The sequence below is a fragment of the Numida meleagris genome, chromosome 1, assembly GCF_002078875.1.
Source record: "Numida meleagris isolate 19003 breed g44 Domestic line chromosome 1, NumMel1.0, whole genome shotgun sequence".
Taxonomy (NCBI): Eukaryota; Metazoa; Chordata; class Aves; order Galliformes; family Numididae; genus Numida; species Numida meleagris.
This window is the reverse complement of record NC_034409.1, coordinates 75,725,728-75,747,374: the sequence shown is the minus strand read 5'-3', so window position 1 is coordinate 75,747,374 and position 21,647 is coordinate 75,725,728. Positions and strand designations below refer to the sequence as shown.

At 47.0% G+C, this 21,647-nt stretch overlaps 2 protein-coding genes across 7 annotated transcripts in view; both read left to right on the top strand.

Annotated features, from left to right (window-relative positions):
- On the top strand, positions 824 to 7,419 carry LAG3 (lymphocyte activating 3). 2 transcript variants are annotated; one of them, XM_021396081.1, is made up of 8 exons: positions 824 to 1,184; positions 1,331 to 1,520; positions 1,683 to 1,909; positions 2,157 to 2,414; positions 2,583 to 2,876; positions 3,204 to 3,494; positions 3,737 to 3,852; positions 6,156 to 7,419. In XM_021396081.1, exons 1-8 carry the CDS (start codon positions 1,136 to 1,138, stop codon positions 6,261 to 6,263), a joined length of 1,533 nt encoding a protein of 510 aa, XP_021251756.1. In that variant the 5' UTR covers positions 824 to 1,135; the 3' UTR covers positions 6,264 to 7,419. The 2 variants fall into 2 exon arrangements, with proteins under 2 accessions (XP_021251756.1, XP_021251766.1); XM_021396091.1 differs by having other exon boundaries at positions 825 to 1,184; positions 1,349 to 1,520.
- CD4 (CD4 molecule) overlaps positions 7,542 to 21,647 on the top strand; it is a 19,462-nt gene continuing 5,356 nt past the window's right edge. Inside the window, exons 1-4 of one of the 5 annotated variants that reach the window (XM_021396047.1) lie at positions 7,542 to 7,737; positions 8,360 to 8,463; positions 14,673 to 14,745; positions 20,339 to 20,470. In XM_021396047.1, the coding sequence (XP_021251722.1) occupies positions 20,404 to 20,470 (67 nt within the window). In that variant the 5' untranslated portion in view covers positions 7,542 to 7,737; positions 8,360 to 8,463; positions 14,673 to 14,745; positions 20,339 to 20,403. Of the gene's footprint in view, positions 7,738 to 8,359; positions 8,464 to 14,223; positions 14,243 to 14,392; positions 14,746 to 20,338; positions 20,471 to 21,647 lie in introns of those variants that run through there. The other 4 variants (XM_021396041.1, XM_021396063.1, XM_021396054.1 and 1 more) reach the window with 4 other exon arrangements.

Below are 21,647 nucleotides of genomic sequence, written 5' to 3'. Positions count from 1 at the left end.
GGATCCCTCAGCAGCGAGGCAGTCGCCCTGCATCACCTCCTTTCCTCTAGCCCAAGGAAAAGCCCCAGCCCACCCAGCTGAGGGACTCAGGTGTCTGACACCCCACACAGAAGGGTGATTAAGTCTGAAACAGTCAGAGCCAGTGGGCTGCTGGAAAGTGTGAGCCATGACAGTGGAGATTCTCTGAGGCAAAAGGAGGCCTGGGGTGAGGCATATGAGTGGAAATGTGCTCACCCAGCATGGGGGCTAGATGGGAGCCAGAGCAAGTCCCCTCATTGCACCAGCTCAGGTGGATTTTCACCAGCTGTCCTGGAAAAGGATGCCTTCTCCATACAGTGTCACAGTGTCACAGCGTGCAGCCCCTCATTCTCAGTGCCGGTCACTTTTCCTGGGCACTTCCACTACTGTCACTTCCACATGGATGACCTTGTCTTGTCTTGGACCACATCAGCTTGCTCGCAGGCTGCCCCTGAGGACATGTAACTCACCACAGAGCCTTTTCTCATGCTTCCTTCAAACTGACCAATGGGCGAAAAAGCCCAGAAATCAACACATTGAGGGATGAAAGAGGATAGGGAAGGGGGAAACCAGCAGAAAAAAAAAATTACATGTTCTGAAAAGCCCTGAAACAATTAGAAATAAGCTGTGAGAGGCGGAAAGATCAAACCAAAAAAGGCAAGAGATGAAAGAAAAACATGAAGAGCACTTGCTGGGAAGTGTCTTCTATACTTTTTCCACTGTCTGTGTAGAAGCAAAACTTGTAAGAAAAACAACAGCGACCCAAAGAATTTCCACTAAAAGATGCTTAGAGCAGTGCCTCTGGTCCCTCCCTCCTCTCTCTCACTGGCTTCAGCTCTGCCCTCACGTGCCTCAGCCCTACCCTGGTTTCTTGGTCGTGACGCATCTTCTTAGTGATATGAGGAAATTAGCTGCCCACCTACAATATAAGGGTGTAGGGGGAAATGCTTTGATCAGAAAGACAGAGGGAGCACAAAAGCAAGCAAGTCCAGCTGGCCTTCACTTGGTTCACCCACCCACTCCAACACCTGCTTGCCCGTGCCTCATTTTTGCTGATCTCTGAAAGCTTCGGACCCCACTGAGCGCAGACACAGTCTCACCTCTCCTGGAGGCCACCATGAGGCCGGTGCCCCCGGTGCTATTCCTCACTCTGCTGGCTTTCAATGGTAAGAGGGACTGGGCGCAGGGAGGGCAGAGAAGCTGGGTGAGCTGGGTCTGGGTGTTTGTCCCCTCCACATTATTTAAGCCCTTCACCCTCACCGCAGATGGCTAGATTTCACCCTCTACTTTGTGATCTCCACCCTTTGCTCAGCCCTCCATCTCACTACAGCAGGCAACATCCTACCGGGAGCAGCAGAGGTAGAGAAGAGAGTGCAGAAGGTGTGGGCCAGAGAGGGGAGTTCAGCTCTGCTGCCCTGCTACTTGAGCCCCAGGAAGCATGGGAAGAGTGGGAAACAGCTGTCTGACAAGACATCCGTGCTCTGGAAGCGGCACGGGGCAAGGTAGGCCAAGGCAGAACCAATTCTATCTTCTTGTGGGGAGCGGGACGGGTGGGAGGCTTTCGGAGCCCCTTTCTCCTTCCCCACATCCTCTCTCTCTGCTGCCTCAGCCCTTGATCTGGTCTTAGCTCCTGGCAAACTGACGCTCCCTTGTCCCTGTCCCAGTGCCCCCCAGGAGCTGCATGTGGTGCTGGAGGTGGAGTACACAGGCCTGCGGAAGATGGCTCTGCCCATGAGGCCGCGGGTGTCAGTCCTGGACTCTGCCTTACGCAATGGCAATTTCTCCCTGCGTATCAACCCAGTCAGGAGTGACGATGCGGGCCTGTATGAGGCACAGGTGACCTACAACACTGAGGTCCGGAGCTGCCAGGTGGAGCTGGGGGTAGTTACAGGTAGGAGAAGGTGGAAACCCTGGAGAACCTTGATTTTAGGAGGCTGTATGGGTGGGGTTGCTGTTTGGCACAGTGCTTTGAGTACTGGCAGCAGCCCCCTGAAAGCCCACAGCTTCCTGCCTTCTGCTCTCAGCTCTGGAGAGAGCGCTGCCCGAAGGACAAAGCTAGGACTGAAGGCGGACAAAGGGGTGGCTTGGTGGTCCTCCTCTGATTAGCCATCATTTCGCTCCTTTCTTTTTGGTTGCAGTAACCCTCAGTCCACCCAGACCTGTGGTAGAAAATGAGCCACTTTTGCTGAGCTGCAACTCTAGTCACCAGGCCAGTTTGGTGGAGACATGCTGGTTCCACAATGGGCACCCAGTCCTCACCTCTGGGGCCTTCTGCTCCTTGCATGGGGCTCTCTGCATCCTCCGGCCCACCGTGAGTGACTCAGGATCCTGGCACTGCCAGCTCAGATACGCCGATAATGAGATTGTTTCTGCCACACATGACCTGCAAATTCTAGGTGAGCTCAGCCTCGGCGTTGCTACTCCAGCATCCCTCAGTTGCTTCCTTTGGTGTGGCCACTGACCAACCCCAGCAGCTACAGCTTCCCAGCTCTCATCCTGTCCTCATTTCCCAGATGGTGCTCTTTCCAGCCACCACTCCAAATTGTGCTCTCTCTCTCACTCAGGTTTCGACGGCCCAACCAATCCTGTGGTCTATGCTGCAGCTGGCTCTGCAGCTGACCTGCCATGCAGCCTGAACTACCTGCCCAGTACCTTTGGGATCCATGTGGTGAAAGCCCACTGGAGCCACTTTGCAGGAGGACACTTGCAGAACTGGAGCATCTTGCAGAACCAGAGCAGCAGAAGCTTCCCCCTTCATCTCCCTGTGGTGGGGCGAGGTGATGCAGGGCGGTATCACTGTGCTGTCACTGTTGGCAACAAGGTGCTCAGCAGGGACATGACCTTGGCAGTAATAACAGGTGAGAAGAAAGACAGGGAGGTTCATCATCCCTCTGGGGTCCTTCTCTGATAAACCTCCCTCTGCATCAGTGCAGTGAGTGTAGGTTGCTCCTGCCCCAGGGTGACAAATAAGGTTTATATTTGAGGCATTGCACTGGACTGGACTCTTCTTAAAGCAGAGGTTTTCCTGGGCAACTTAGTTATTTTTTTCTGAAGGACTGAGGGAAAAAAAGAAAATTAATTAGAGGAGGTAATGAAGGAGGGGTGTAATAGAAAAAGGAAAGTTTAGGAAGAGATGTGGATTTGCCTGTTGACTTTCCTGAGGGTAGCTTTTTCCTTTGCTGTAGTCACCTCAAGCATCCAAGGACCAGTTTCCGAGGGATCTCATTTGCTGCTCATCTGCAGCCTTACACACCCCCAGGGACATGAACATTTCCAGTGGAAGCACCTCAGTTCTGCCCCTGCTGACAAAAAGCTGACTGTGGCCACCTCCCACAACCTGAAGGACCGCAGAGTCCAGACTGGCCCTAACTTGGAAATACCCCAAGTGTCACAAAAGGATGTGGGCATCTGGGAATGCAGTGTATATGGCCCAGAAGGCAGACTAGGAGCAGTGGAGTATGGACTGCAGATCACAGGTACTGTCTCCTGCACGGCTGAAACCAGCCCCTTCTTCTCACCCTGTTCTTCTGTCAGACTCACCCCACCTTTGACTGGATCCCAGCTTCTTGTCATCTTGTCTTAGCCCTCATCAGTTCTCCCTGTTGCTCTTTCCAGTTCCCTTCATACTTTTCCAGTTTGCTTCTCTTTGTGCAGTCCAGCCTTGCTCCAGTGCGAAATAAAACTTCCCTTTCTTCCTAACTGTGGTTCTTCCTTATAGGTGCCCAGGTCTCCAGCCCTCCCACCATCTTCAGTGGTCAGGTTACTTTTGGGCTCATGCTCACCCTCTTCTTCCTGCTTATGGTCTGTGTTCTGGCTCTGGGGCTGCAAAAAAGGGTAAGTGACCATCATGCTATTTCTGTTAGTTTTCCTGTACATCACCCCTTATTTGACCTTCCCCTGGGTACCCTAGAGCCAGCAATGAAGTGTCTTGAGGACATGGCAGCTGGAAGTTGTAAGGGGAAATCTGTGTAATGAGGCCCTGGCTGTGGTGCTGAAGGTGCACAGATCTGTGGTGAAAGTCATACCCTGGGTATCAGAAGGTCTGGCTAGTCCCAGGTTTTGTTTGGTGACTGGGTACAGCTCACGAACCTCCAAGGAGGAGTAGGAACTCCAAGGGCATAACTGCAGCCCAGCCTTGAAAAGCTCCTTGTTTACTCTCACAGAGAGCAAGCCACACTGCAATAGAGGCAGGTGAACCTCCAGGCTTTTGTAGGTGTCCTCTCATTTTCCTGGATGCTTTGATATAACAGAGTCTCTCTTTCCATACAAATGCCTATTGGCTCCCAGACGCTGATCTTAACTTGGGTCTGTTGTTGCTGGCTCAGCCCTCCTGCCTCTGCTGTTTGCTTCCGGCAAGTTACTGCCCTTTGTTTGCTCAGCTTCTTCCAGTATCTCAGCTTGCCACTGAAAACAAATTGTGCAGACAAATCACACTGTTTCCCTGCAGTTTTCTTATGGTTTCTTTTCAATTTAATTACATGGCAAATACTTCCATCAGGATTTCTTTTTGCTGAAAAGGGGCACCTCTCGTGCATATGCAGCACTGCGTGTGATGTAGCTGCTTCTACCTAGCTTCTTGGAGAGGGCCACAGTGCAAATCCCCTTCCAGCGCTGCAGTGGTCCAGGGCTCAGAATGATCTCAGGTGGGGGCACTTGGCATAGCAAGAGGGCTGGGGGACTTGAGCCTGCCCTGAGCTGGAGAAGGAACATGACAGCAGTGATGCAGATTCCCAGTGAACCCTGGTGGCTGGAAGCTGAGGACAGGCAGCATCAGAACAGAGGCAAGATGGGCTTTAAAAAAATACTGTGAGCACTGCCAGAGCGACTTGTGACTTGTTCTTCATCATCCGTTCTTAATTAGCACTAATAGTAATTTGAGGGAGTAATCCACAGTTTCTGTAGATTTCTGGGTCACTATTTAGACTGTGCAAGCCCAGGAGTAGGATGAGATGATCAAACCCACATTCAGATTGGATACATAGATGTCCAGTTTTGTTAGCTTAAACAGCTCTAATCCAGCTAGGATATGAACACCTCACAGCATTTGTATATGCTCTCATGGCCTTGTTTTGTGAAGTAAACAAACCTCTTCTGAAGCAGCAGAGATGCACTGATGGTCCTCAGGCCCTTCTCTGCACAAGCTCCCTGTTGGGTTCATCCCTTGTGAAAATGCAGATAAGGAGGAGCAAATACACCTTCTCTTTCTCTCCCTCTCTATTCTGGCATCCTCTAATACTACATTTGTTCGTCTTGCATTGGTCAAACACCGGCAGCTCACAGATATCCCTTCCTTAGCTCTTGCCAACACAGTAGGCATCCTTGTTCTGATCTCCTGAACCTACCAATGTACAGTTGGTACTGTTTTGTTTCACTCACCATCTTTCATCTCCTTATTCCATTCTACTGAAATGTCTGGGTCTTAGGTGACATTTTCTTCTTCCAAACATGGCTCATCAGCTTTGTATTTTCTACAGCACTCATCAGCACTTTCACACACTCTGTGGCATTAATGACTGGTGCCACAGCCTATCTTTGAAGATCTATGCTTACTATTTCTATACAGCCTGGTAGAAACCTGCCAGCAAGATCCCAGTCCCTTCCCCTTAGCTGAGATCACACTTACAATGCCATTCTACTGATCTCATTTCCCAGTTGTATTTATTGTCCAGGTGGCACGAAACACTTTATCACCACCAGGAACCGCGATATCTGCCTCTTTTCTAATGTCTAGAAAGTCACTTGTTAAAGCAAGATGTGGAAGCGGTTCTGTCTTTAACTGGGTCTTATCTCATTTTGCACAAACCTTCATGCCCTTAATTATTCTCTCTGAAAAGTTATTGTAAAATCTGGCATATAATTGAACCTGACAATTGCCCGGATCATCATTTGCTCTCTCTCTTAAATATGTCCTGTCTTTGTTATCCCTTCTGTCCATGACACCACAGAGAGCGCAGCATTGAGTCAGTCTTCCCCATAAGAAGTTGCATGTGCCAGACAGGCATGTCTTCCCTAGCTCTAGGAGGAATTGGAACATTGTGGTGGAGAGCAGTAGGACTTTGCCTTCCACGGCAGGGGGAAGCCCCAAATTGTGCCAGTCTGCATCCCTCCAACACCTAACGCTGCCCCTTCTCTTTCAGGTGCGTCTTCCAGCTTCCTTCCCAGCACTGGAACGGATGGTTGCAATCACTGTGCCAAAGGAAATGGAAGAGAACCAGAAAGAGACAACCCAGCAGACTGAGTGTTGACTGGAGCAGGGGCACCAGGCCTGGTCTGCATGGGAGGATGAAGCTCTGTGTGCTGTGCTGAAAAGAGATGGGCACATGCAGAACTCTGAGGAGGGTCTAGGGATGGCACAAGCATTTCAGGAGGCCATGGGAGCTCTGCACCTGCAGAAGGGCTGGGAATTGTACACCAAGACAAGATGAAAGCCACCACTGCAATAAGGGGGCAGGCAGCACAAATGCTTTGGAGCTGTTGGAAGTATTTGAGCCAGCAGCCATCGCCTGCTTCAGTTTCACTTCTCTCTCCCAGCCCTCGCCCCTCCTTCATGCCCTCTCCACCAGCCTTTCTCTGCTGGGCACCCAAATGCAGGAGGCAGCTGGAGCCCAGCTCCCCAGAAGCCAGTTGGTGTTTCCTCCCCATGCCCAGTTTCTTCTCCCACTCCCTGCACTGCCCTGCTCCTGCGCTCATTCAGTGGCAGAAGGACTGCACATATTACACATTTTAAGCATTTTATTTTATTAGAAAATCATTCGAGAATGTAAAATAAATGTCCATCAAAAAGCTCTGGTCCCTTTGTATGTTTGCAGAGGATGCCTCCTGATGGTGCTGGGCGTATCTCAGTCTGCGTGAAGCAGCTTCTAAGGACTTTGCTGCCTTTTCTTTCTCTTTCAGTTTGGCTTTGCTGAAGTTGACTGTTAATTTCTGACATTTTGATGGTGGGAAAGGGGAAATTAAACACCACTAGAGAAGAAAGAATTGTAGATTCAGCCTCTCATTTTTGCTGTGATTCAGTGTCTTTTGGTATTGTTTTTTTATTCCTGTCTGGCTCTTCCTGTTTGTTGATTTATTTATTTCTTCTCTTAGTTCTCAGATTTTCCTGATAGATCTCTCATTGATGCTAGGACTCTCTGACACTCTCCTCAGGCTCAGGACGTACTTACTAAATGTAGGAGTGAGTCCACCGAGTCCCATTTCCCATGATCCTTAGTATGTTTAGTTTTAGCCTGATTAGAGAATTTTTCTCACCTCAAGCGCCCCACACAATTTGCTCTCTCTTCTCATCTGTAGCAGGATGCTTTCTCACCCTGTAGCTGACACTGCCTCTTACTAGCCTGGATATTCTCATTGCTCAGACGTGTGCCTGGACCCTCTTTAAATCTCACTGTTTTCCTGTACTCTCTGACTTCCCCTGGCAATGAGTGGCAGTAAGTCATAGCTCACAAACTGAAAATTTAAGTTCCTCTTTATCAGGAAAAAAAAGATCCTCATTATCAGTTTTGAATTCAAAGTTTTGCACTTGCATCATCTGTTCTCTTTTCTCCTACCACAGAGGCTGGAAGAAGAGGGACTCACAGTCTACTGTCTCTTATCTGGTCATTCACCTAGCTTCTTATTTTATCTCCTTTTTTTCTATTTTCCCATTCCCTTCTGCCAGGACCTGCCAAAGGATATGGACGTGGAACTTGCATGGACACTTAAGCAACCCAGGCTCTGCAGGTAAGGAAGGGGCTGTGGTTAGTGGGCCTTGCTGAAGGCTGGAGCCAGTTTACATAGGTGTGAATTTTGCTGTTACTGAATTTGTCTGGTTTGCTATTTCACATGGTTTTATTACATTTTTCACCTTGTTTTATTGCTGTTTACATGGTTTTTATTGTTTTCAGATTTGCCCAACTTCTGGTTTTGCATAGCTCTTGTTGCAGAATATTGAGGACAGTATATTGAATAAATTCTGTGATTATTTAATCTTTTATCTTCCCTGGGTCATTACGGCGGCTGAGCCACATAACTTGACCACTGCACAGCCCTGCCCACTACGGAAATCCCTTGGTCAGAGCAAATAAAAAGACTCACCTCCTTTGCATCCCACTGAGTGGGACAAGATACCTCCTGCCTCATTGCCTCGAAAAGCCCAGATTTTGGGGACTTTCTGCCTGACACTTTTCTCAGGCCCATCTCAATGTTGAGAGCTCTCCTCGGGTCCGTTGTTCTGGAGAGAGCAGCAGTCCAGTGGGGGAACAGTGCTGCTTTACATGGAGGCATGCTGCCAGTCTCTGCACCACTTCCACCCTGTCCTTCATGACATTTTGTGCCCCTCTGACTGTAGTTTCCCACTGAACAGAGCCAAGCTTTTACTGAGCTGATCACTGTGTCCTCAGTGAAACCTCTGCCATGATGCCCAGGCTCTTCCCTGACCTGGTGTAGCCAAAGGAAGCCAAAGCCAAGGTATGTTTATGCAGTTTATATTTTCCCTTCAGCTACATGACTTTGGCAACAGTAGTGCTGAATTCCATTGGCTTTCCTGTTACTGATGAGCACAGTTTTCTTAGATGACTCCAAAGCCCCTGTCATTCTGAACTTTCCTGATACATTTAAATAGCTTCGTGTTATGTGTACACTGGGCCTTTTTCTGCTTACCTCCTTGAACACTAGTAACTCATGCTTTAATTTAGACGTTGGCGGGCTCCCTGTTGCCTTTAACATCTAGCAGCTTTGTTCTACTCCCTGCTTCCCACCCCTGAGCTGGCTCTGGGAACACAGCAAGGCTTTCTTGCTTGCCCCTGTGCAGGGTCAGCTCATTGCCCTGGGTAACCCTGCAGCTCCGCGGGGAAAAGGAGAAGTTGAGAACTCTTTGAAGATGCAAAACTCAAGCCAAGCACTGGATTTTCTACAGTAACCCAATTACTCTTGTTTCATGAATCCTCATCAAGAACTGATTGCTGAAGCCAGTGGTGATCAGATGTACAATTATGTACAGTTATCTGTACATACACACAATCATATGCAGTTACACTCTGAGTATGAGATACCCCCACAATCACTGTATTACTTGTAGCCTGTCTTACAAATATATTCTTTGTTGTAGAGAGGGCAAATGGTAGCTGAGGTGTTTGATTAGTGGTTATTAAAGTTACACCATCCACAAAGGCTACAAGGCCACAGACATGGTTCTATTTATGCCAAATACAAATTCTGCCAGCTCTAGGGTGCCAAGAATGGTATCAGAAACTTAATAGATGTTGCAGTCTTGCATTTGCAACTAGCCAAGCACCTTGTGCAGATGAGCATTACTGACAAAATACAGACACCAGCAAAAGTGACAGATGTGGCCATTGAACTGTTTTGCTTGACAGACCTGGAGGAAAAATGCCCAAAAGCCAACTGACACCAATACAGAAATAACTGTCCATGGCCACGGGAAACTTTACCACTCAAGAATGGGTTGGTGCAAAACTAGGAAGTAGGAAGTAGGAAAATAGGGCTGAGCATCGAGGGAATCAAGCTGGTACATGGCAAATCAGTGCAGATGAAGTAGAAGTACTAAGTCTATACAATAAAGCAAACATATCTAGAAATCTGTCCCAAGTAGAGCTGATGCAGTAGCAGAAAGTTAAGCAAACGCTTAAGCAGTACTAAGGAAGAGACATGATTGTTTTCCACAAGGATACAGCTACTGGTGTAAAAGTCAGAAAAATATTTTTAATGTACTAGAAGCAGAAAGCTTCAGAAAAACACAGGAAACCCAGTGGATTCCCTTATGGCAGAGGGGTGCAATTAAAGAAGGCAAAGAAAGTACCATGCATGCAAATGCTTTATTTGCATCTGAGTCCCCCAAAAGGAATTATATTTTCTGAAAAGAAAGACCAGCTCTGTCAGAGAAAAGATCAATAACAAGAAAAAAGAAACACTGACAACAAAAATCCTAGGCCCAGATGTTCTACATCCAAGATTTCTGAGAGATTTCAAGAGAGAGCCTAAACAGTTGCTAGCAAATAGCATAATAATCTGACAAAAAAAATAGAAAAAAAAAGAAAAAAAAAGAAAAGAAAACAAGAAGTCTATACCAAGTTAGGTTGGTATATTTTGCACAGCCTTTAATAATACAAAGTTAGAGTCCATGACACTAACGTGCACCACTGAGTTTTGTATCTGCTTGGCAAATGGATAGGAACAATATCAGAAACAATTCTGCAAAAGAAATCCACGTCTCACTACTCTGCTTGGATTCCTTCAACACTTCCACGCAGTAGCGGATAACATCAAAATATCTGGGGTCATCCATTTTGTCTTGCAAGGTTCCCTCAAACCAAGCTACCTACAGGAACACCGTTGTTTTAAGTTCTATACACTGAGATCCGAGGCATTTGGGACAGTCATTACATGGTTGTTAACATTATCATGTTGTAGAGCTTCTGCTCTTAGATTTTTGTCTTGCTGACATGCTGACTTGACGCAAGCCACTCTTTATCTCTCAAAAGCTGCCATATGATGCAGTCTGAAATGGCCATCCCTCCCACATGAAGGGATGGGTTTCCAAGGGCCTTACAGCAAGAGGACATAGTGCATTGTCCTTATGAAAAATGACATGTGATGCACAAGAGGACTGGACTTAGTCTGGACATTAGGAAATACTACTTTTCTGAAAGAGTGGTCAGGCGCTGGAACGGGCTGCTCAGGGAGGTGGTGGAGTCACCATCCTGGAGGTGTTCAAGAAACATTTAGATATAGCGTTGGGAGACATAGTTTAGTGGGGTTGTCAGTGGTAGGTGGATGGTTGGACTAGGTGATCTTGTAGGTCTTTTCCAACCTAGCTCATTCTATGATTCTATGATTCTAAGAGTAGCTCTTGGAAGGGCTTGTTATTTGTCATTATTGGGATTTTTCCTGTTCCTCTTTTACAAACAATGGATCTTCCCCTCTTATCACCAGAGCAGCCTCTCCTTTTGTTCCGTGGAAGGCAGCCCAGGTCTCCTGACCAAGGTGGAGGTCCCTGGCAGAACCCCCCCTCTAGCTTTGCTGACTGCCAGCCGGATCACCCGGACCCTCCTGCCCGGAGCTCTGAAGCCCTTGGAAATTTCACACTGAACGGAGCTGGATTCTTGCTGCTTCCCCAAGAACTCTCCAGGGGAAGGCGGCCCCAGAGCCCCATCGCCCAGTCCCACGCTGCCTTCAAACGCATGTGTGGGGCCGTCTAGCCCCACATACTCAAAGCCAGCCAGCCCCGGCAGCCAGGTAGCTTGGCGTCTCCATCACCTGTGCTCCAGAACCGACGGGGACCGTGGGATGGGGGCAGCTGCTCCCCTGGCCCGGGTTTATGCTGCCATCTAGTGCCCAAGCACGGTGGAGTCCCCTCTCTTCCTGTACCGGACTTGCATTACCAGGTACTTCCACCACTGGTTGGATCCTTTTGCGCAGAGGCCATCAGATATCCAGTGTCTGGTTAATACACCCAGGTCCTTTGCTGAAGAAATTAAAGCAAAAAACCTCATAGTTGATCCTCAAAAGCGCAACTTTACAGTCTATGTCACTGAACTGCACCCCACTTAAATACTCTGAGGTGCTTTCATTACGTTCCAGACCCCCTTTGTACTGATTAGAGCCCTCCAGCTATGTAACACAAGTCACCAGTTTCTATCCTGTTCTTTTTCCCAAGTCCATTGATGAACACTGTAAGCAAGACCAGCCCCAAGCACATTCTTAAAAGCTCTCACAGCCAGCTCTCTCACGCCAGTTGCATTTCTGGCATGTCAGAACAGCAGTTTGTTTCCATCTAGGCTTACTGTAGTCTCTCTCATTTTCAGTGACACACAGTTGACAATATTCCCTCTGTTCCTCAGCACTACCAAGCCGTCTCTGACATCCTAGCTATTCTTTCTCCAACAGATTTGACATCCCTCACACGACCTCTTTAACATGACCTCTTACTCACAAAGAACATCTCTGGAGATTTTCTGATTTTCCACCATGATGAGTAAATTAACTTTTGTACTCTCTATTTGGAGAGTTCTCTTTTCCCAGCTTGAGCTTCCTCAGAGATACTCCAAGTGCCTGCAGACAGAGATCTCCCCCCAGGACCATCCAGGAGCGTTGCTTCTTTCTGAGGTGTATAGCTTTACTGGGGCAAACCACCAGGCCTCCTCTCCAGAGGGCTGCTTGTTGTTCTTAGTTCTCCATGGCTGGTGGCAGAAAAGCCCCTCGAGGAGCTCAATGGGTGGAAGCTATTCTATTGCAAAGAGAAATCTCCCTGTCTTCGAAGCCGCTGACATCCTACATGATTTTCACACTGTGTTCAACACTAGCCCTTCCCTTGCTCCAGTCACTCAGCACTCATCAATTTTGCATTACATCTGGGTATTCCTTACCCATCAGAGTTCACAGGCACACTCTCAGCCCTCACTAATGTGCAGGGAACTTGGCTTGTATGGAGACTCTCTGGAGGTTTCTTGACTTTCCACTGGCATCAGTAAATGGTCCTTCTCAACATCTGATACCTGAAATCCCTTTCCCCCATTTTCACATATTCTTTGAGAGATTTTAATGTGCCTGCAGTCTGGGGCCTCCACTCAGCATAATCCAGAAGCTGCCTCTCTCCAGTGAAGTCTGCTACACACCAACCCTAACTTGGAAAAATATTGCTGGTGATGGGATTAGAGCACACAGTGCCAGGGCAGGGTGCGTGGGGAGTGTCTCTGAAGAGAACAAAATAGGAAAAATGAGAGCTACAGTTCTGGTTAGGGAGAAGTATTGTGTAGTGCTAAGGCTCTACTTCCCACTGTGCCATCAGATTGGTGTGTGATACTGAATAAGTTTCCCCATGGGTGCAGTGCAGCAATTGTCCCAGCAAGGTGAGAACCAGGCTTGCATAGAATTTAAAAACTAGTTAAATATTTATGAGAAATATTACGTTTAGAAGAAAGTCTGCCTGACTAATACTATTCATCCCTCCTGGATTCTGATGTTTAATTAATGCTTGCAAAGTGCTTTGAGATGCTTGGATGAAAGTGATACAAACACGTCACTGCATGCTGTGACCCCTAATCCCAGAGGTACCCGCAGGATAGACAGAGGCTGTTCGCTGTGCCACTGCGGCAGCTCTGAGCTATCCCTGCACTAAGAATGGGTCCGCGAGGGGCCAGGCCTGCAGCTTTGTCACCTCAGGCCCAACAGCCCTGTTTCTCCTTGCAAATCTGCAGCAAATCCAAACGTGTTTTGGAAGCCGTGCCCCTTCAGGGAATGCTATTGCTGGTTGGCATTTGCAGTGACATAAACCAACTGTTTAAAAACAAGCAGGGTTTCTGCATTACAGCATGCTGGGGAAACAAAATGCAAGCTGGAATCTGTGTGAACTGCACCATCAACTCTATGCCTAAGAGCACCTCTTCCTAAGCCCTCATGCCAGAGTCTTACAGTCACAAGCTGACTTTTCTCAGCTATTTTCTCCAGGACAGCCTTTCTCTGACAGATGGGCCAGAAGAGGCATGTGTGTTTTCAGGCATGCAAGAGCATTTGGGAGATACCGATGCGAAGCAGCAGGCTCTTGAAGGAAAGCCCTGTCTCAGAATGGGTCTACCAGAGGTTCTGGGCACTGTGATTTCTCCAAAGAGACATCAAAAGGACCAGCTGTTGCACTTGAGGCCTGATCAGTGCTGTTCCTTTCACATCTAGTGGTACTTGATGAACCTCAGAGTTGTGTTTTTCTGAACCTACTCCTTGAAAGCCTGGTTCTGTGTCTCTCAACCCATCCTCCAGACAAAGGGGCAAGTGACTGCTAGGAGGAGAAGAGTGGGTGGTACAGAGATGAAATCTCAGCTGTGTCTGGGGCTCAGTGGGTTTCCGTCACCTTGGCTGAGGCTGGGATTCAGAGAGAAAGATACCAAATGTGGGTGGGAAACCACAAAAGCCCCCTCCTCCACTCTACAGAGAGGGGAAACAGCTGAGATGTGGTAGTGGTAGAGGTTACCTGAGAGAATACAGATGAAGAAAATATCCTCATCTCACCCCAAATCTCAGCCATACTCTGCACAGATGACCCTCACTGCTTCAGGGGTTCCCCCTTAACTGTCCCCTTATCATGGTCGTTTCGAAACTGCTAGGCCTGGTGGTCAAGGCCCATCTGGACTGGAGGCACAGCCTTCTTGCCACCCCAAGCAGCCCTGGGAGCAGGCCCTCGGCCCACTCCTCAGAGGTGGCTCCTCTTAGCAGCAAGACAGGTTGGGAAATTGAGGTCAGCTTGCTCTTATATCTTATTAGAGGTTTGGGAGTGGTCTGGATCTGCTCAGCTAACATGTTAATTTGCAAGCTTTCTTTGACAGTAGATCATAACGGGTTTCCAATCGCTCACTTTTAGGTTTCACTTCTATTACAGCCTCCCAGCAGCTGCCGAATGGCCAATAGGCTCTCTCTCACACTCATTCTTCCCAGGCGTCGCAATATATAGCTTTCCATTATGGTCTTCATTTCTGTTCACATCCAGCATCGAGATCACATGCATTTGGAAGATCACCATCTGCCAAGAGAAGCTCACAGGTTGCAGCAGAGCCTGGACCGGCAGCAAGACTTTGCTGACGTTCCGGTTGGAGAGGAGGAGACACAAAGGCCGACCGACATCTGTTGAGCAGCTTTCTAACATCAGCTTCATTCTTCTCTTCCTTCAGCTGGTAGCTGCGTTAGATCACTTACAGCAGGTGACAAGCACAAGGAGACAGAAACACAGACGGAGGAAAAGAGGTAAGGAAACTTTCTTTCTGTTTTTCTCTGAAAAAAAGAGGTCAATCTGGTTTTGGTTTTTTTTTTAATGTTGTAACAAAGTTTATGATTTCACACAAGTTGCCATTTTGGACAGGATGAGGGACAGATAGGTTTTGCCCCACTTAAAGTTCTGATGCTAAATTTTCTCGAAATGTTTTACTTGATAATACTTCTGGCTGTGCAATTTTTCGAGGCCTTTTATTTTTTACTAAGAAGTGTTCTCCTGTCTGGATTTTTCCTTGGAAGGGGGAAAAACAGAGCTACTAAACGCTCCTAGGGATCTCACAGATCTCTTACACCCATGTGTAGCGATAGTTCAGAAAAATGTCCTATACGACTTGACACCAACGACTATATGTCCGCAGGGGTTGGAAATGCACCAAGAGCCCCAGCTGCCACTTGCTATCACCTTCTCCATATGCCCTCCAGGAAGGGGAACTTTACTCTAAAAAAAGCCTGAAAAATAAAAAGATGCCAATCTCTAACTAACTAGAAGAGCCCATTTAAATATGTGTGTACCAGGATCGGTGAGTCTGCTCTAACTATGTCGGCTGACTGACTCACTGCGTAACGCAGGCTGCAAACGCAGCCTAATCCATTAGCTCAGGGCTGGGTAAGCAGAATTTCATGCAGCAGGAGGAATCCTTTCAATTTAAGGACACCTGAAAAGCCTTAGCCTTTTCATGGACTGCTGCACTGTTAAAATCTGCAGTTTCATTTCTGGGTGAATTGTTCATCTTTCCATCTTTCAGATGATGAATTCTGTCCAACCTTTGTCAGTCACCTCGCATGTTCCCCTACATGGTACATTAAGATTGAGCTCAGGTTTCTTCTAAATGTTCACCACTATAAAATAAGCATTCCTGTTAAGTCCCTTGTATGTATTACTCTCAGTTCAGTTCACAAACTTTTTCTTTACCCTCCCCAGTGTTTCACAAAGATGGCTGCCCAAGCTGCCTGCAATATAGCAGGACTTGACTCATCTAAATGGAGCAAAAAAAATTCCTACTCAGTGTTCTTGGACAGTGCACATCCTTTCTGCCACAGTCTTGCACAGGGACTGTGTATTCACTGGGGAAAAATTATGGAGTGATTGCTATCATTCCAGCCATAAGGGGCATATTTTTGTTCTGAGCTGACTGGAATGTAAAATTTTGCTGTTATCAATACTTATATAGGCCCTTTTCCAGTGTGGGCTGCAAATCAAGCACATTTCATGTAAGATCTCAATGTTCGTATTTTGGCAGCTGCATTAATAATACCTGAAGTACATCCCATGTGCACATGGCTTGGGAGGGAAATGGAGGGCCTGTCTTCAGAGGACATCTTGGTACAGTTTGCTTGTCACGGCCTCCTAGAAAGGCACCCATGGGCTTTAACTGCAAATTGCTGGATGAAAGATTGTTCACAGAGACAAAAATAGGAGGCCTAGAAGGAAAGAAGAGGGGCTAGTTAAAAGGAAAAAGCTCAGAAAGTGTATACTGAAATGCCTGTAATGCACAGAAAGTTCTTGCTTCCTCTTCGGTGGTTGAAATGGTTCAGAAGACATCAGGGAACTGAGAGATAGAATCATTTCTGGTGGTCTTCGTGGGGGTCCAGACACACAGCCAGATCGCAAGGACTTCATGGCAGAAGGAAACTCAGATTGTGCCCACATGGCACTCTGCTCCATCCCGGAGGTGGGACCTCTCTCTGAGGGGCCAGTGGCTGACTGTACTCCATCATGTCACTCCAGGAGCAGCTGTGGAGTGACAACTTGTTTCAGAGGCTGGTGAACAGACAGAGTGCTTGAGGGGAAATCAAGGCATGGGCTGCACTGCATGACAGCTGAGCTTGTTCATGCTCCAGGGTGACCATGAAGCCCATAAAATGACCTCCACTTCTATCATCTCTTTGCTTTCAATGTCTATTTTTGTTGCATTTGATCTTTTACCCTGTCTACTGCTCACACACACTTGCTTGTTAGTGAAGATTTTCAAGGGAACCGCTGCATAGTAGAGCAGATCAGCTTTGCTTCAGACATTTAAACTGAGGAGTGACAAGATCCCTAACAAATAACTGCGCTCTAGAGCCTAATATACACACCAAACCAGCGTACAGCACGAGGGGCAGCTGCATCCCTTGGCCCTTGCCCAGCAGCAGCCACAGGGGAAATGGAGGACAGCAGCCAAGGCTGAGGTGTAGGAGCCCTTATGGGAGTGGCCCAGGCCTCCCTGCCCAGGCCTTCCTGCCCAGTTCTCCTTGCCCCACCAAGCACACTGCTGCTGCTGTGAGATCAAAAGCACAGCCACAAGCAAGAGCGAGAGGAGAAAACAAGGAAACCACACGGCATGAAAGCAGTACGCGAACATACTGAGATGGGAGATAGCCTACTGTGCAGGAGGAGTGGTTTCTGGGCTCTTTTTTTTAATTTCAGTTTCCTCCTGTGTCACACTGCTGTCAGGCTGGAGGAGAGCTGCCTGCAGCCAGCCACCCTGTGAGGCTCTCAGGAGCAGGTGCCAGGCTTGGTCCTGCAGGCCTTGTCCTTGGTCATCCCTCAGTGAGACCACTCGCTGCCACAGCTTTCTTTTGCCCACCTCCCACAGAGGGAGCAATCATTAAAAGGAGTTAAGAAGGAAATTAAAGTAGTTTACTAAGAGGGGAAAGTTAAAATGAAATGGAAATCAATGTGCACTTGGATGGCAGCCCTCCTCCTCCTGCGAAGACCAGGCGTGCTAATAAATCAAGTGTGCCCAGACTGTTTCTGGCACAGAGACTGACTGGCATGGGCTATAAAACTCACTTAACCTCCAAAATGAACTGGCTACATGCCAGCTGCCTAATGGGAATGGTCCCTGTCCCATCCTAATGCTTAAATGAATCCTGGGAGCTGCTTGGCAGGAGAGTTGTCCTGGGCCAAAGAAATGACAGGAAATGTTCTAGCAGTTTAACATGGCTGATGAGAGTGTTCCATTGCCCAGGGACATTCCTTGACACCACTTAATTTATGAGTACCACCACAAGTTACAGCTGTAAGCCTGTAAGCAGGCTGTGGGTCTGCTATAGGTGTCAGCTAACAAGAACCACTTCCTAAGTTGACATAGCAGTCTTAGGCAATGAGATCTGTAAACTCCTGAACATCACTGCCCACATTCTGACCTGAAGAGTCACAGGAGGCTGAAAGACAGAGGAAAAATAAGAAGTGGTATGAATGAAAAGCAGAACGGAGACAGAAAGTGTATGAAAGGAACTCTAGCTGGAGGCAACCCATTTTCCCCAATGACTCGTAACATGTAGGTGGTCATCGTCATGTTACAGAGATCTGCCAGAGACATAGGAAGATCAGTATGAATGAAAAAGGAGTGGAGATATATCTGCATGAAACCACAAGAAGATACAGCAGAAAAGTGTATGAAAGGTGCATCAACCTGCAGCTACCAAACTGCACAAGGTCAGCAGTTCACTGGTACCACGACATTTTAGTTGTGCGGTTTTGTTCTCCAACTAGATAGCAAGAAGGTGAAGAACAAACTGAAGCCAACAGGAAGCAGGCAAACAGAGATTCACAGACAGTAAAAAATGACGGTGTGTGATGGCAGTTTTGCTGATTTATACCTATTTATCACCTCCAGGATTAGTGTAAAGTTTAATGATTCAAAATATTGGAAGCCCAGCAGTGAGCCTGTTAATGTGTAGATGTCACTGCAGAATGGTGGCTGACTTTTCCTGCTGGTCTCACTTGGACAGGTGATGTGCCTATTCATGGCAGAGCCTACGTTTCTTCCATCAGCTTAGGGTGATATTCATCTTTCCCAGGGCCCTGTGCCAGGTCTCAGTTATAGATGTTTCTTCTGAGTGAGACGCATACAGATGCCTTGTTGTTGCCCCTTTCCTTATTCTGTGGCATAGCTCAGCAAACTGCTTGATCACTGCCAGTGCACCTAGTGGGAAGTTACGTCTAATTGCATGCACTGGCTCCTTCACTTTGCTTCTTTTTTCCAAACAAAATGGCTCATGCAAATATTTTCTGTGGCCAGCATGGGGTTTTTTTTTTGTTTGTTTTGTACGAGGCAAGCTGCAGATCATCTCTGACTATGCCTTTGCCATGTGGTTCTCATCTGATGGTGCACGCAGCTACCGTCTTGCTCTTGCACCTGCATTTTTCATGTGTGTTCATCTATTCAGCTGTCAGATTGCCAGCCATGCTGACCTGATCTCCATGTAAACATAACACTGATGTTTTAATCTACTCTTTGATTGTCTCATGTGCTCTGGTCATTTGCATTAATTTCAATATTAAATTATCCTCACTGGAACATATTATATATAACATTGCACATGCTACATATAAATGTAGTATTAAGCTATTACTGTATTCCTTTTGATTTCAGTCCCATTATGATTCCAGCCTTCACTCTACCATGCTAACTGTGAAAGGATGTTTCTGCTATCATCTAGAGCTGAGTGACCTTCCCATCAGTTATTCTACTTGCTTCTCCAAACACTGCCGTGTTTATTTGTTTTTTTTTAGTTATGAGTCCAGATCTCTCCTCCACATTATCCCAACCCCCCCCCCCCCATATATGTATCATCACTGTTTCTGATATCTGATTTTCTCCTTTGATAGCACCCAGAGTGTTTTCCCATACTCCATTAAAACAGGATTTGGTTTGTTCAGATTGCTCCCCATTGTTTGTCCCTTGAGCTTTGTCAGCTTCTTTCTGACCCTTCACTTGAGGACATGTAGTTCTTAAGTTTCAAACACTGCAGCCCACATAATATGCTCATCTGTATTGACTGGATTTTCCCCAGTCTTTGTTCAAGAATGTTCTTCCTTTAAGTGTCATCAGACAAGTTCTCTTTTAGTTTAAATGAAGCCTCTCCTATTTTAAATGAAGCCTGTGCTTTCTGTACAGCCCCCTGGTGCTCCCAGAGATTCCCAGCTCCTGATGACCCCATGCTACCCTTCTTTACACCACTTTCTCCGTCAGACTGTGCAACTCTAGCACTCTTCCTGGCTCTACACACACATCTATCTAGAAGCATTTTCAGCTTTGCCCTTCCCACCTTACAGGCTAGGTTTGCCTGTAAAAATTTTCTGACCTGTCTTTACACTGTCAGCTTTCACACAGTACACTCCAGCTACCCTGCGTAGACTTGACATCCTCCAGAAGTGCTTTGGAGGTCTCTGCTTGTGGAACCGTGGATGCCATGGAGAAGTTGTTCCAGGACTTTCCATTTCAGGTCTTTTATCATCAGTGCAACTTCTTTCTGACCTCGTTCCTCCCTTCACCCCAGACTTTTTGTAGAATTGCCCTAAGAATTGAAGCAAGCCTTTTGAAAAACATCAGAGGCGGTGGTTAGCAAGAGTTTTAAGATAAGAAATACACAGACAATAACAACAACAAAAACACTAAAGAAAAATGCTACTAAGAGCCCTAAAGATGGTCTTTATCATGCAATCATAAAATCACACAGAAAGACTTAAATGGGAGGGGACCTCTGGATTTCTCCATTCCAAGCTCCTGGTGACAGTTTGGGGTGCTTCTAGAACTACATCAACCATTATTAACAGAGCATTTGGGTCTTCCAGGTTAGCATCCCTTGGTACCAACAGCATTGCCAGCCCTTCAGTTTGCAGCAGGGAAGAGCATTCCCATGGAGATGGAGAGGTGTGGAGCAGCGGTGAGCAGTCTGCTTGCCATCGTCTTGGTTCTGCAGCTCGGTGAGTCCTCAGCTGCACTGGAAAAACAGCAGTAAATCCTGCTAATGCTTTCAGCCTTCCCAAAAGCCTCACAGCTTTTTAGGTGTTTCTAGGCTCCTCACAATTTATCATCTGAATTTTTTTTTTTTTAATTATTACCTTTTAGTAATGGTTGCCACCTCCTATTGCTAACGGTGAATCTGTAGGCTGACATGTGATGGGAGGGCACAGTTCACCTCCCCTGAGACCACTGAGATGCCTCTCAGGAGTCTGTCTGCTCAGAGAGCAGTCTCACATGGTTTTAGAGCAGTCTTGTTTGAGCAGTTCTCCCCAGATCAATACAGCTATATCAGCCACCTTCTTACCTCTTGTCTGGCCCACTCTGCAACTGTCCAGCAGCGGTGGTATGGTTCTGACAGCATTGCCATAGAAGAAGACCACCCGCTGAGGAAGATGTTGTGCCATAAAGCATCAAGGTTCACAAAAGTTGGATGGATGTGAATAAATGCTTCAGAAGGAACTTGTGCTCTGGGCAGAGCAATTTCCTGGGCCAAAACCAGCCCAGATCCCATATACTGAGCCCAGGGTGGAAAATACTACCTCTCACACTGCCTTCTGCTGCCTGGCTGGAAACTTCTGAATTTCCAATCAAAGGTTTGCCATTACAAATTTGATTTCAGCAGCTTGTTCAATTTGACTGCTAACGTTACAACAATTGGTGGACTTTTTAGTTATCTTTTTACAAGAACGGAAGGTGACTGAATAATGCCAAAACTGCATTTCTCAAACACTCAGCTTTGATTATTCCAGTTGAAGAAAAAAACTTGAAAACCTTGTATGCAAGCTATAACTAAAAGCATTGCAAAAGACACCAAGATATTCTTATGGCATTCATAATTTCCCCATTTTAGACAAATTCATCATTTTCAGTGATCATGTTCAGTGTAATTATTGGAAAACCTTTATCAGCAATACTGTAGTTTACCAGTGCTCTTGGAGGAAAACATAACTTGTGGAAACACCTCCCATAAACTCATACAAACTTTTCATTTTACACTTCTATGGTGCTCCTGTAGCAGGACAAATGAGGGGTTTGCAGTTCAATGCAGCTGAAGCAGTTCTGAGACTTTTCCTTTCCTTTCCTTTCCTTTCCTTTCCTTTCCTTTCCCTTTCCCTTTCCCTTTCCCTTTCCCTTTCC

Coding starts and splice junctions, on each gene's coding strand:
- LAG3 (XM_021396081.1), top strand. CDS start 1,136: ATGAGGCCGGTGCCCCCGGTGCTATTCCTCACTCTGCTGGCTTTCAAT. Junction 1,185..1,330: donor CACTCTGCTGGCTTTCAATG/GTAAGAGGGACT, acceptor CCCTTTGCTCAG/CCCTCCATCTCACTACAGCA. Junction 1,910..2,156: donor GGAGCTGGGGGTAGTTACAG/GTAGGAGAAGGT, acceptor TTTTGGTTGCAG/TAACCCTCAGTCCACCCAGA.